Raw genomic sequence first — 14,623 nt, 5'->3', positions numbered from 1 at the left:
TTGCTGTGTACTCAAATCCAAACCTTTGGCACAATTTCCAGTGAATGATCTTAGCAGCGCGGTCATGGTGTTGTAGGTAGTCAGTTTGTGAAATTTTGCTGCATCCATTGATCAAGTGATCGACTGTCTCATCTTTCTCATTACAGAGGCGACATTTGCCGTTGGTGGTAACATGTTGAATTTTTGCCTTCATGTAGTTTGTGGCTAAGGCTTGTTCTTGAGCTGCCAAAATAAAGCCTTCTGTTTCTTTTTTCAGTGCTCCTGATCTTAACCAGTTCCAAGTTAGCTTTTGGTCAGCTTTGCCTTCAATACTTTTCAAGTATTGGCTATGCATAGCTTTGTTTTTCCAATTTTCAGCTCGCTTCTCAATTACTTCTTTCTTATATTCAGCTTTTGACTTAGTTGTCTTTAAAAGGCCTCCTTTATTTACTTCCTTAATCATTGGTTCTTCACTTTTCTGGATGTAATCATTCAAGCTGTGTTTTTCTTCTTCCAGTCTGTTTTACTTGTAGGAGTCCTCGACCACCCTCTGCTCTTGTTAGATATAATCGGTCAACATCACTTTTAGGGTGCAAAGCATGATTCATTGTCATAAGCTTCCTTGTTTTTCTGTCCAAATTGTCCAACTCCATCTGGGTCCAGTCAATTATTTCTGCAGAGTATCGAATCACAGGTATAGCCCAGGTATTTATGGCTTTTATGATGTTTCCTCCATTCAATTTGGACTTTAATATCTTGTGAATTTGTCGGATGTACTTGGCTGAAGTTAATTCCTTGACTTTATTATGCATTAAGTCAGAGGCCTCTAAAATCCCCAAGTACTTGTAGCCTTCTTCTGGTTTTACTGCCTTTATCATTTCTTCGTGATATGGCAGGCAGTCGAGGTGGCACAGTGGTTAAATGCAGCACTGCAGGCTACTTCAGCTGACTGCAGTTCAGCAGTTCGGCTGTTCAAATCTCACCGGATCAGGGTTGACTCAGCCTTCCATTCTTCCGAGGTGGGTAAAATGAGGACCCGGATTGTTGTTGGGGGCAATATGCTGACTCTGTAAACTGCTTAGAGAGGGCTGAAAGCCCTATGAAGTGGTATATAAGTCTAACTGCTATTGCTATTGCTATTCATTCTGAAGTTCCATTCCATCATCTTCTATGACTTTGCCTGATTTGGTTGCCATTGTTGCACATTTGTCAATTCCAAACTGCATACCAGTATCTTGGCTAAATTCTTTTGTGCTTTCAATTAATAAATTCAGTTCAGCTTTTGTTTTACCAAACAGCTTCAAATCATCCATGTACACCAAGTGCGAAATTTTCAGTCCTTTCTTTGCAAGTTTGTATCCATAGTTCTGGAAGAATTTGTGGGAAAACAGCAAGAAGCACAACACAAATGCAAAATGAATCAAACAGATTGAGGATTCTATTAAAGTGCATAAAATGGAAGATGTGAAAATAACAAAAGAAATGGTGCAAAGACAGTTAAGAAAAGTGAAGTGAATATTTTAATCTTTTCAGCAATGGCAACAACTCTCTGCTTCAGCTCTTCAATTACTATCGCAATCTCTTTATCCTCCAAATTGTATCTTGCTTCCAGGCTGCTTTGGACCTGCATGTTCTTTAGCTGACCTTGCCTTACGTTCTTCAAGTTGCTCAAGTCTCCACGACATTTTTTGATCTTCAATTCCAACCGAATTTTCCATTTAGGCTTCCTCTTCTTGCCTCTTTGGTTCTTTTGTATTTTCAAACCCAATTCTTTGGTGGTTATGAAGGCTGCTGCATACATCAGCTGGTTTGTTTCAGCTAATGTAGTGGTTTGAATGGTTTGCACAGCCTCATTGACCTTTTTTAGTACCTTTCTCAATTCTTTTCAGTTCACTTGGTTCAGCTTTGGCAAACGTGTTCTTTGGGCATCTTCCATTTGATGCTTTATTTTCTCAGCTAATTGAGCAATATATGTTGGCGTTTGTTCTTCAGTGTTTCCTTGTTCTTTATCTTCATCCATTTCAGCATCCTCTTCCTCCCTTTCTTCCTCAGTTTGCTTTTGAGTTTGCAGATCATTCTTGATGTTACTCTTCTTTGTTAGTATACTCAGACCATTAGTTGCTTTCTCTTCGATGCCTCTTAATTCTGCTGTGGTGAAAAATTTGTGGCTTAGAATTACACGTCGTTGGTCCATTAGCCTTTGTTCACTGATATCACAGTCTGTGTGGTTCATCTTCCAAATCTGATACATTCATTTTTGAAATCCACCTTTTGCTGGCTCAGACTGATAGTAAGCTTTCATAATAGAGATGTTTTCTTCCCTAGTCCATATTTTTCGTTTTTTCTTCCAGTAGCTTGTCAGCTCCATGCCCTGGTTGCCTAGTAGAGGAAGCTGAGCCCTGCAGCTCATTTTGCGCAGAATGCCCAGGAGCCATAGCATCCAACGGAACCCTTGTTAATCCGGGCGACGGTTCAGCCGGCATAAATTTTATTTTTTTCGTATTCATATTTGTATGGGTTGTGGAGCAAATTTTGTCTGGCCCTTCACCTAAGACCTGTCTGATATGGTTGTACCTGTTCAGCATAACCCTTAGGATAATAAGAGCGTGCAAGCCCCTCCACCATGACAAGGTAAAGCTGCTCGGAGGGGATGATGATGATGATGATGATGATGATGATGATGATGATGATGATACAATTGTATCACAGCGGCAAGTTGTTTCGCTGGATTTGGCATTGGTTACTAGTCGGGCCCCACCCAGGGGCCTAGGACGTCGTAACGTATTTTTGTAATATGCGTTCAGATCCAAGCAGTGCGGCTTTTTGCATTTGACTGATGGTGATTTTGTCAATTTTTAACAGTTTTAAATGTAATTCCAGTGCTTTTGGAATAGCACCCAGTATGCCAATTACCACTGGAATTACCACTGCTGGTTTGTGCCATAATTGTTGAATTTTGATTTTTAAGTCCTGGTATTTCGCGATTTTTTCATCTTCCTTCTCATCAACCCTGCTATCACCTGGTATTGCGATGTCTATGGTTGTAACCTTATTTCTCTCAACCAGTGTGATGTCTGGTGTATTATGCACCAGTATTTTGTCTGTTTGTATACGGAAATCCCACAAGATCTTGACCATCTGATTTTCGGTGACTTTTTCAGTTTGTTGCTGTTTTAATATTATAATTTTTGCATAAATTCCAATGGATCATTTGTGCTACTGAATTGTGCCGCAATTTATAATCAGTCTGCGCAATTTTTTTTTACAGCAGCTGAGTATGTGATCAACAGTTTCATCAGCTTCTTTGCAAAGTCTACATTTGGCATCATCAGAGGATTTTTCGATTTTGGCCTTAATGGCATTTGTGCGGATAGCTTGTTCTTGCGCAGCCAGGATTAGTGACTCTGTTTCTTTCTTTAATGTACCTGTTGTTAACCATAACCAAGTTTGTTCACTGTCCACTTTATCTTTTATTTTTTCCAGAAATTGGCCATGCAGTGCTTTGTTCTGCCAACTCTCCATTCTTGATTTTATCACATCTTTTCTGTATTCTTGTTTTGTCTGTTGGGCCTTCAGTAGATTTTTGTTCTTTACTTCGATTAATAGATGTTCTTGACTTTCTTTTAAATAATCAGCCAGTGCATGTTTTTCTTCTTCAACTGTTTGCTTCACTTGTAATAATCCTCTGCCACCTGATTTTCAGGGCAGGTATAGTCTATCAGTATCACCACGTGGATGTAAACTGTAGTGTATTGTCATTAGTTTCCTGGTTTTTTGGTCCAAAATGTCCAAATCAGCTTGTGTCCAGTTAACTATACTGTGTATCTTATAACTGGTATTGCCCAGGTATTTATGGCCTTGATTGTATTTCCACCATTCAATTTAGATTTCAAATTTTCCTAACACTGTTGGTGTACTCTCGCCTGACAATAGTTTTTTACTTCTCCCTGCTTGATGTTATCCAACTGCAGAATGCCTAAGTATTTGTAGGCTTCATTTTCGTTGCATTTAATTAATTGGCCATTGGGCATTTCAATTCCCTCACATGCAGTGATTTTGCCCCTTTTCATGGATACAGTGGTGCATTTTTCCATGCCAAACTGCATTGAAATATCGGTGCTGAATACTCGGACTGTGTTTGTCAATGATTGGATTTCTATTTCTGACTTTCCATAGAGTTTCAAATCATCCATATATAGTAAATGCGAAATTTTTTCAGCTTCTTTGGCTGTTTGGTAGCCTAATTTCTTTTTTTTTAAGATTACTGATAGTGGGATCATTGCGATGATGAAGAGAAGAGGTGAAAGTGAATCACCCTGGAAAATTCCTCGCTTGATATTAACTATTCCGTAGATCTCATTCCCTACTGCCAACTCAGTTCTCCATTGTTTCTCCATTATTGTTGTTGTTGTTGTTATTATTATTATTATTATTATACAATTGTATCACAGTGGCCAGTTGTTTTGCCGGATTTGGCATTGGTTACTAGTCGGGCCCCACCCAGGGGCCTAGGACGTCGTAACGTATTTTTGTAATATGCATTCAGATCCAAGCAGTGCGGCTTTTTGCATTTGACTGATGGTAATTTTGTCAATTTTTAACTGTTTTAAATGTAATTCCAGTGCTTTTGGAATAGCACCCAGTGTGCCAATTACCACTGGAATTACCACTGCTGGTTTGTGCCATAGTCGTTGAATTTCGATTTTTAAGTCCTGGTATTTTGCGATTTTTTTTCATGTTCCTTCTCGGCGACCCTGCTATCATCTGGTATTGCGATGTCTATGATTGTGACCTTATTTTTCTTAACCAGTGTGATGTCTGGTGTATTGTTACAATATTATTATTATTATTATTATTATTATTATTATTATTATTATTATTATTATAAGGGTCAAGGAAAGGATTCAATTTTATTTGTTTTTCTCTTAGTACTTCTGCTGCTAAGAACACCAGCAACTTTCTAGAACAGTATTTTAAATGTTTTGTTTTGTTTTTGAGATTTGGAGCTTGGATCTTATAAATTACTTAGTTGACTGCTTTAATTTGTATTTTGCAAATATTCTATTGGTTTATTAAATGTTTTCATCTATTTTTAGTATTAAATTTTGTTGTATTTGAGGATATAATAAATGCAGTTGTTCAATGAGATCTAGTGTTCTTGTAACTACAAACAGAATATTAGCCATATTCCTGGATGTGTATATTTAATTTTTTTAAGAGTTACTATCAATGGTTTTTTGTTGTTTTTATTGTAGTTTAATTCCCATCCAATGATTTTGCCCTTATTAGGATAATGGGGCTAGAGATTTAGGACCCGAAACACATCCATCAGTTTGAAAACATTCATTGTAACCACATAAAATCCTATTTTACTCTTCATGGCTTTGTTTGAGAAAATTCCATTTTTTTCTGCTCAGCCACTCTTTGAAGCAGATGTAATAATTAATCTCTTTATACAGAACTTTCTCTATTGAAGGTTAGAAGCCTGTATTTTAATCAGATGAACTAAGCAGAAAAGCTAGGATTGAGGTTTTTTCTTTCAATTCTGCTTTGTTTTTATATTCTTATGCCCTTGAGTACTATGATGGAAATAAAAGAAATACTTAAATGTGCCCTGCATTCCTAATGTTCAATACTTAAAAATGTTTGAAGCAGCATCTATGTTGCTATGAGACTAACAAACCTTTGAATAAATGCACTTTGTCAGCAAGTGTTCTTAAATAATCAAATACTGCAAATTCCATTAATTGTTGGGTATCTTAATATTAGACTAGTATCACTAATTTGTTTAGGGAAAGTGTTCCTTTAATACAGGAAGAAATGCTGTGTATTTCAAGTAATAGGAGAAGCACTTTTCCTAGTTAATTTAGTTCACAAATATAATCCAGAATGTCAGCATTCATTCTCTCTTGTTGAACCCTTTTAATTAGGTTCTCCCTACCCCGTCTCCTTTTTTCACAGATGGACCATGATCCTAGAAACCCTGCATATATAGCTGCTCAGGGTGCATTGCCTTCTACTGTCACAGACTTCTGGCAGGTAAATTTACCATTAATTGATATTTTTTTGCAAATTCCATTTGCAAAACTTTGTATTTAAACCATGTTAAATATTGACAATAATGTGAATTTCAAATAGAATATCAACATAAGCTTGCTAGCGTATATGTGTGATTATGTGTTTATTTACATAGACTTACTTCAGAGTATTCTGAATTGATGTGGAGGAAGGAAATTATCAGATCAAAATATGCCCTCCCAGGTCACAAATGAGTTTTTTCTAAATACCGTATATGATTCATTTATTAGAATTAATAATATGAATTTTTTTGAAGCAAAGTTAGCCACAGATGTATAAAGTAAATAGAAAATATTTAAACTGCCATTTGAGATATCTGAACCTAGCAGAAGTGATGGAACAAAGTCAGAAGAATGGACACAACCAGATGCATGATGAAAAGCTTTGCTCAAAGTTTTATTTATTTATTGAATGTATATGTTCCCCATGTCATTCTGAAAAGCTGGCAGCATATACACTTAGTTTTTTTCCCCCTTGTAATTAGGACCGGCAACTCTAGCAATAGAAATCAAAGTCATTACAGGCAAAATCACTTGACCACATCAACTTACAACAGTTACCAATTTCTGGTTGCCATAAATAAATGAATTCCACAATATTGTTAAGTGCAGTGTTAAGTGGCCCCAATTGACCTTCATCATCATCTTGCTCCCACTGCGGCTGAGGCATGACCAACATATGGCTGGCTTTGCACTGCAAAAAAAAATAGCAGTCCTTTTGCAAAAACACTTGGCCAGAACATGGCTTTGTATTCCTAAAAAGAAAAAAAAGAAAAACCGAAAGCAGCAAAAGGAAAGGGAGTTCCAGTGCACTTCAATTCTACAGTTGCTTTTTGGCTTTCCCCCACTGCATCAGGACAAAGCCCAGCTCCAACCTGACCCAGCAGGCCAGGCATGTCTTGTTAGCAGCCAGAGCAAGAAGAGAGCAAAAGTCAGCTGGAGCAGGAGAGTACAAGATGGCATCCGTGTCTATAGCTGGAATGGGGTGGGGCAGCTGCTGATTCCCAATGCCTGACAAGCTTTCCCAGAGTTGCACTGCTTTGTGGCTGTTTTGTTAACCAGCAAAGTCCCTTACCTTACTGAGGCTCAGACTGGGAGCAACCAATCTCAGAATGGCTTGAATTGGGGAGGAATATTCATTTAATGACCTATGATTCTCAATTAACAAGAGCAACGAGAAGTATGGAGATTGTGGTTATGAAGTGATGTGGTCATATGATGTCTCACTGTGGAATCCTTGGTACTTTCTGAACTTCTTGTTTTCTTTCAGCCATTTGATTACTTAACTGGGTAACATCGTCAATGCTAGAAAGGAGTGAGTTTTGCTGTTGTGCCCTGTTGGTATTGGTGGGGATATTGTTTTCTTCTTGGTAGTTCCTTGATTAGGCTGTTGTTCACTGCTTGATGATTTGTCTGAGTTAGTAGTTCCTTGATTAGGGTTTGTTGCTTGATTATTTGTTTGCTGTTGCTCCTGATGTTAATCCCAGTTTATCTGGGTATTGATTTCTGGCAAGGAGGTATTCTGATTTATTTTTCCTTTTTAGCTTTTTTATTGTATCTTTTGAATCATATGTAAATGTGCTTTATCTTTATGAGTCTATTGATGACTGATTTGTCTGAGGGCTTAGTTTAAGGAATTATCTAACATTTTTAAAATTTAGCTAGGTTTGGAATGTTCACAGTGTTCCAGTTGAAACTTTGGTTAACTCTATCTGCACATTGTGAAATCAAGGAGTTTTCATCATTTTTTTTTACTGCTAGTTGGTGTTCATAGATGCACAGATGCATAGTCTTTTGCCTGTCTGTCTTATAATGCTTACACTGTATGTCAGTGATGGCTAACCTTTTTATCATCGTATGCCAAAAGCGGGGAGAGCGCGTCGGGGCATGCCCACACCCATAATTCTACGTGCCCTCCACCACACCTGTGCATGCAACCCCCTGCACATGCGCACGTGACACCTCCCCCCCCCCCCGCCGCTTTTGGCACATGATGGCACAGTGCACCCATTTTTCAGCCTCTCCAGCCTCCAGCGGCTTTCTAGGAGCCTGGGAAGGGCAAAAATTGCCTCTTCTTCCCCCCTCCCTCTGCAGGCCCTCCGTAGGCTGGAAGCGGCCCATTTTCCGACTTCCGGTTTGTGTGTTGGGCCATTTTTTGCCCTCCAGAGGTTTTAGGGAAGCCTGAAGACTCCAGAGGATGAAAAACAGACCAGCACACAAAGAGGAAGTCCGTTCCCAAATATCCTGTTTGCACGTTGGGTTGTTTTTCACCCTCCAGAGGCTTCAGGTAAGCCTCTAGAGGGTGAAAAACAGCAAAAATGAAGGTCGAAATCAGCAGGGCAGCGCCTTGTGTGCCCTAAAAAAGGGCTCCACATGCCGTAAGTTCACCATCATGGCTGTAAGTTATAGATGATTCCTTCTTTTTCTTGTGCTACTGAAGAAACACGGTTTAACACTATTAAGATGTTTTGGAGGGCTTTGATTGGTGTGCTACATTGATTCCATGTGGTTGTAATAGTCTGCTGGTTGTTTCTTTGGGACCCCCACTTGTGAGTCAAGGACTGTCTGTGTACAAAAAAGGTAGGGGTTGTGTCATGAAACTGCTGTGACTCTTCTTGTTCCCTATTCCCACCTCACAATTATCGCTGATTATGAAAATTCAATTTGTAACACATCTGTAGGGTACCATCTTGGATTGGCTGTATTATGAGAGCTTTTAGGTTATATGTTCCTAATTCATTTAGGAATTTAGAGTTATATAATACATTACTTTTTAAAGTAAGGAAAGAAAAGCCTAGGTTCTTCAGATTTTTATTGAGCTTTATCAACCATGACCAACCCCTGTGATGGCTGAGTGACAGCTATCAATAGAAGAGAAGACTGGTGTGATGGGTGTTTAAATTTAGGGAAAAAAAATGGAAAAGAACATTTTGTATCTTCTTTTATTTAAAGTTACATTTAAGTACATTTTGCATAGAATCGCCCCCCCCCCCAAAAGTGGTTCCTAGTAATTAAATATCTCAAGGAAATGGATATGCATGCTTAGTACTTTCCTTCAGAGAGCCACGAGTACAGATGTCAAAGGCACCTAGGAAGAGTGCTTTGCTCACATTTTTCCCCAAGCAAAATGAGTCATTAAGTCAGATGTCCAGTGAAAGAAATTCATAGTCAATGATGTATTTTCTAATTATATATTAGAATTTATATAATGATCTGACTGGCGTTTTATTTCATTGAGAAAAAATAAGAAAAATTAAGCCTTTGCCTTTCTGTTTAATTATTGTTGAGTCACTGTTATCAAAGGCAGAGGGTGAGTGAATACATTTGGCTTCTTTGTATGGAGCCTGAGATGCAATAAAGTCAGGAATGTACAGAATGGCATTAGGAAGCATTATTTTGTTTTGGGGACAGTGCAAATAGGCTATTTTGTTCATTTTAAAAATTAATTCAGAGGGCTAACAGCTTTCACAAATCTGTTGCTTCTATAATTGTTCTGTTGTTTTTTCTTTTTTATTCCCTCATTTGTTTTCTTGAAGTATGTATTCTAGTTAGTCTAGCAAAAGAAAATAATTAAATTCTGCTTTTCTATCGTACTGCATCTCTCTTTCCTGGTGCTTTGATTTGTAGCCAGGATTAATTTGTGTGCCTTAGTTTCCCTCTTGGCCTAAAGGATTGTTCTTGGAAACAGCAAAATGTGACATAATGTTTGTTTCTATCCTCTATTCTTTTATTGAATTTGAACTATTTGGCATACCCACTATTAAGCCAGGTGCCATCGCAAACAGTATTCATATATAGCTGTTGTTCTCAACACAAATACATTACTAACATTTAAAATTATGTTAGATGTGAGCTTATAATGAAAAGTTAAACGAGTACTTAAAATTTCTAAATAAATAAAAATGTAAATTATTGCATTCAGAATTGACAGTATTGCTTAGTTTAAAATAAATAATGTGCATCAGTATATTCCAGTGATATGCTATGTAGTTTAGTTGATAGCCTAAACCTCTCTAGGATGTTTTTGACTCCATTCATTCATGATAATTGCTAGTTAATATGAATACAATTCAAAGCAACAAAGGCCCCACATCTGCAAAGTCTTAACAAAAGTCTGAAACCTGAGGCTGAGCCAAATATTTAATCAAATAGCAAGTTTTGCAAATCATTTAAAGCTTCATAACCTGGATTACGATTGAGGTACATCATTAAAACAGTCTCATATTTTACAAAGATCACACAAATACTTTCAAATATGTCAGTGGGCTTGCATATATGTGCATGCACAGTCATCACTTCCATGGGGCTGTCATTGAATCAAAGTGACTGTACATGAAGCTAATAAAGGTTTCATTTACTGTGCGACACTTTTTACTACATCTAATTAGAAATTCAGGAGATATTGTTGGCATTACTTCTCTGATTTAAATGAAAATTAAGGAAACAATATGATTACATGTTTTATATTCTTCAAAAAAAATTAAGTAGCCTTCAAGTAAATTTTAAGATAGCCATAAAATGCTCATCAACATTTGTGTACACCATAATATTTTTTATCATAATTTCATTTGGACGTATATCCGGTATGATATTTTACAATCACAGTTGAGCCCATATTTATTTCTGTGGATTAATAAATTACAAATTGGTCATAAGTAAATCTATGTAACTCCCTAATTATAAAATATGGCATAAATTATGAAAGTAAGAATGATTAAATACATCTTAGCTTAAAGAACAATAAGGTATCAAACTCAATTTCATTGAGGGCTGCATCAGGGTTGGGTTGACCTTAGGAGAGCCGGGGGGCATGGCTGGGGTAGTTGTGGCCAGCGCAACATTGATCACATCAGGGGGGGCACCTGTGGTGGCCCAGATGGGACTGGGGGGATCCATTGCCTCCATGGGATGGCAGCAGTCCCTCAGTGGCTTCAGGGCAGCCCTGTGGATTTAAGGCTGACCGCATTCTGGTCTAGATGGCCGCCACCAAATTTTAGATCAGTGCCTGGCAGACCTGGGCTGGGGCTGAAGTGCCATGGGCCGGTCCTTCACTGTTTCCAGGCAGTCTCGCAGGCCAGATCTAACCGTATGGTGGGCCAGATTAGGCCCTCAGGCATTGAATTTGACACCTCTACTATAAAAATTAGCTTTTCCAGATGCTTGAATTTGAACATCCGTAATATTATGAAAAATTATATTTATTTCTGTTCTTTGATTATCTGACGTTGAAAAACTCAAATGTGTATTAAGCATGAAGTTCACATTTGTTCGAAAAATTCATAGGCAAATTAAATAATAATTTTGCAACATCACTACTTGCTTACATTACTTTAACAATTTAAAGCAGTAAATGGGTGGTGACAAAACAAAAGCTTTGGCATACAAATCACAAATACCAGGTAATGTTGCTCTCTTTTTGGGGTAATTGTTGGCAATAGTTGTATTTAAGATGACTCAGATTTTGAACTCAGTGGAGAACTTCACATATATCTGGAGTCAACTTTTGGGCTCTAAGCCTGTTAAGATCTGTTGAGGAAGCCAATGTACTCTTTTCATCTTCATGTCACTGTGACCAAATTAAATTGAAGGTTCCATTAAATGTCCTACATCAGAGTCAAAAAAGCAATCCCCACATTGTGTCATTCTAAAATGGTTAGTTCCCCTCCCCCCCACATATAGAGGGACGTCAAGATACAATGCCGTTTTCAGACAAATAATCCCAAAGGTATACTTGTTTCTGGTTTAGATTAATTTTTTAAGGGCTAAAAGAAAAAAAATACTGAGCGTGATGGATAAGATTTTTAGCATAACATTTCATGTTCTTGCCCTAAAACAATGAATTAATGTTAGAATGCTTCAGATAATGTAATCACCCCACCCCCCCCAAAATCTCCTTATTTTACCTCTCCAGACAGTTAAATTATAAATGTAATAAATAAACCCTCTAAATTGGCCAACAAAGAGTTGAATGAGGTTATTTGTACAATGAAAGAAATACATAAAGCTGGAAAACTTGTATTACTCAAATAATAGCTCAAGGAAGTAGGCTAAGAGATTCTTCTGTTTTAAGCAAAGAAAAATTATAGGCACAAAGTGTTAACATATAGTTGTAACTTTGTGTGTCAGCTGCTTCATAAAATGACATATAAGAAATATTATACTCCAGGGTAATTTCAAAATTGTTGTTTAAATTAACTTCATTTTGATTTATGCTCAAAGGAAATCTTAAGAGATTTGAGGCAGCTTCTATAATGATATATATATGTATATGTATGTATATATATATATATATATATATATATATAGATATAGATATAGATATAGATATAGATATAGATATATATATATAGATATAGATATATATATATAGATATATATATTAGCCAATAAGAAGGGTTGCCAAACTGTAAGAATTCCTTTTCTGTGAATAAGTAGGCTTGCATAATGTTACACTTGGGTGACACAAGCAACTACTCAATGATTAGTTTATGACCTAGATCATTGTGCTTTTATTGCACTCATAAAAACAGTGTTTCCCTCATTTTTGTAATGGCTTCATTGAGCTTTTGTATTTTCCAAAGACATATTAAATTGTGACATGATGGAAAAACCAACTTCTCTGTCCAATCTTTTGTATGTGCATGTGGTTAATACTAATAGCTTAACAGTAAGGTGTATAGATTATTCTTTCAAGTGTGTAAATTAATGAAGCTGGGTATAGTTTTTGAAATGTTTAGGGTTCCATTTTTGTGCAATTGGTTATGAAGACAGAAAGCTCATACAGTATTTGCTGCTGAACATGTAACATACTCATTTGTCATATTAAAACAATTAAAAAGAAATCAGCTGTATTAACAGCAAGATAGTAGAAAAATAGGTGCTAAAACAATGGCGCCATCTTGATTGGATTATGTTTTCCTTGAGATCACCAATACTGCTGACACAGTCGTATTTTGAAAGACTTCCAGAAGGATATCAAAGATGGGGACAATTGCACATCAGGAAGATGTTGCCCAGTGCAGGCAGAAAAGGCCCATCTTCTGTTTCCCACCAGATTTCTAGATAGGACCCATAGCATCCTTCTTAAGCTAGATCTGATGGGATGGGTAGATATAATGAATGGAGGTGGTCTTTCAGATAACTTGGCACCATGCCATGGAGGCAGAGGTAAAGTATTTTGAATTGGACTTGTAACAGGAGCCATTTTAGGGGCACACATAACTGTCTGTCGTACTGTATTTGGCGCCAGCTGAAGCTTTCTGATATTCTTCAAGGGCAAGTTTCTTGTAGACCATATTGCAGTAGATATACTACTGTACAGGAAATGACCAGGCCATGAGTGACTGTGAGCAGAGCCTCCCAGTACAGGAACAAGTGCAAATGGCACACAAAACAATACTGTACGAAAGGCTTCATAGCCATGATTGCCACCTGTTCCAGTTTAGAGGATCCCAGATCACACATTGGGTTTGTTTGGGAAAATGCAAGTCTGTCCAGTACCAAATATGGCATAATCCATGAACTGAATGGTCCCAAATGCCAGAGCCATTTAGTTTTGTCAGTGTCCAGCTGAAGCCTTTTTGCTCCCCTTCTAGGTCCCCAGGGTCTCCAGGATGTGATGTCAACAGCATCACTTATTCTGTAGGCAGAGGCAGCAAGGTATAGTTGAATGTCAGCAGCATATCAATGACCTCTCACTCCATAATAATTGATGATACCATCCAGTGGTTTCATGTAGATGTTGAATAGGATAGGAAAGAACCCCCAATCCTGCAGGATCCCACGAAATAGGGGCTAAGAATGTGATCGCTCTCCTCCAATTACCACTGGTTATAACTGAACTGAGGAGAAGAGAATCAGCATGATGTAATATTGGCTCCTCAGAGCCAATCCAGAATGATACCATGGTCAGTGACCATTAAGAGCTCAAGTCATCAACCAACAGCATAACCAATGTTGCTTCTGTCCCATACCCAGGTCTTAATTATGGAGAAATGTGTGAATGCATTAAAGCAAGTGGGGGTGAAATGAGCTTAATCTAAATTTGTGTTTGGGCAATTATGTTCCCAATCACCTGGTTTGTATGAATCCTAAATTCTAGAATGTGGGTAATAGTTAAATCCATACCTCATATCTGTAAAGAAAAGAGATGAACTGTTATGAAAACCCAATGCTCCATTGTGAAACTCATAGCAAAGAACCCCAGCAACCAGAAGAAGCTCTTCTGAAATATTGATATGTTGTGTTGCCTAAGCCACACTCGCTGCTGCGTCCCTGGCAAAGGAGAAAGAAGCAGCCATATCTGCATCAGGAAGACGTTCAAAACAGGAAATATGGTACTCAGAGTATCCTTATAAGGATTCTATCTCTTATATCTGTGAACAACATCAATGTGTACAAAATAGTTTATTTTATTTTATTGTCATTGCACCTCATACAGCAAAATTAAATGCCATCTTCAGTGTATATTATACATAAAAAATAAAACAAAAAGACACATTTTTCACATTCTATACAATTGAATTGAAATCCTCTGGTATTGCATTAATATTACACTATATAGTAGA

General features: G+C 37.4%; 1 protein-coding gene across 1 annotated transcript in view; it reads left to right on the top strand.

Moving 5' to 3' along the window:
• The window catches only part of PTPRN2 (protein tyrosine phosphatase receptor type N2), a 530,861-nt gene that overhangs the window by 470,343 nt on the left and 45,895 nt on the right, over positions 1 to 14,623 (top strand). The window contains exon 15 of the mRNA XM_032234973.1: positions 5,941 to 6,018. Within this exon, the coding sequence (XP_032090864.1) occupies positions 5,941 to 6,018 (78 nt within the window). The remainder of the gene's footprint in view (positions 1 to 5,940; positions 6,019 to 14,623) is intronic.

Source organism: Thamnophis elegans, chromosome Z (genome assembly GCF_009769535.1).
Source record: "Thamnophis elegans isolate rThaEle1 chromosome Z, rThaEle1.pri, whole genome shotgun sequence".
In the NCBI taxonomy this organism is placed as follows: Eukaryota; Metazoa; Chordata; class Lepidosauria; order Squamata; family Colubridae; genus Thamnophis; species Thamnophis elegans.
This window is presented reverse-complemented; position numbering and strand designations above follow the sequence as displayed.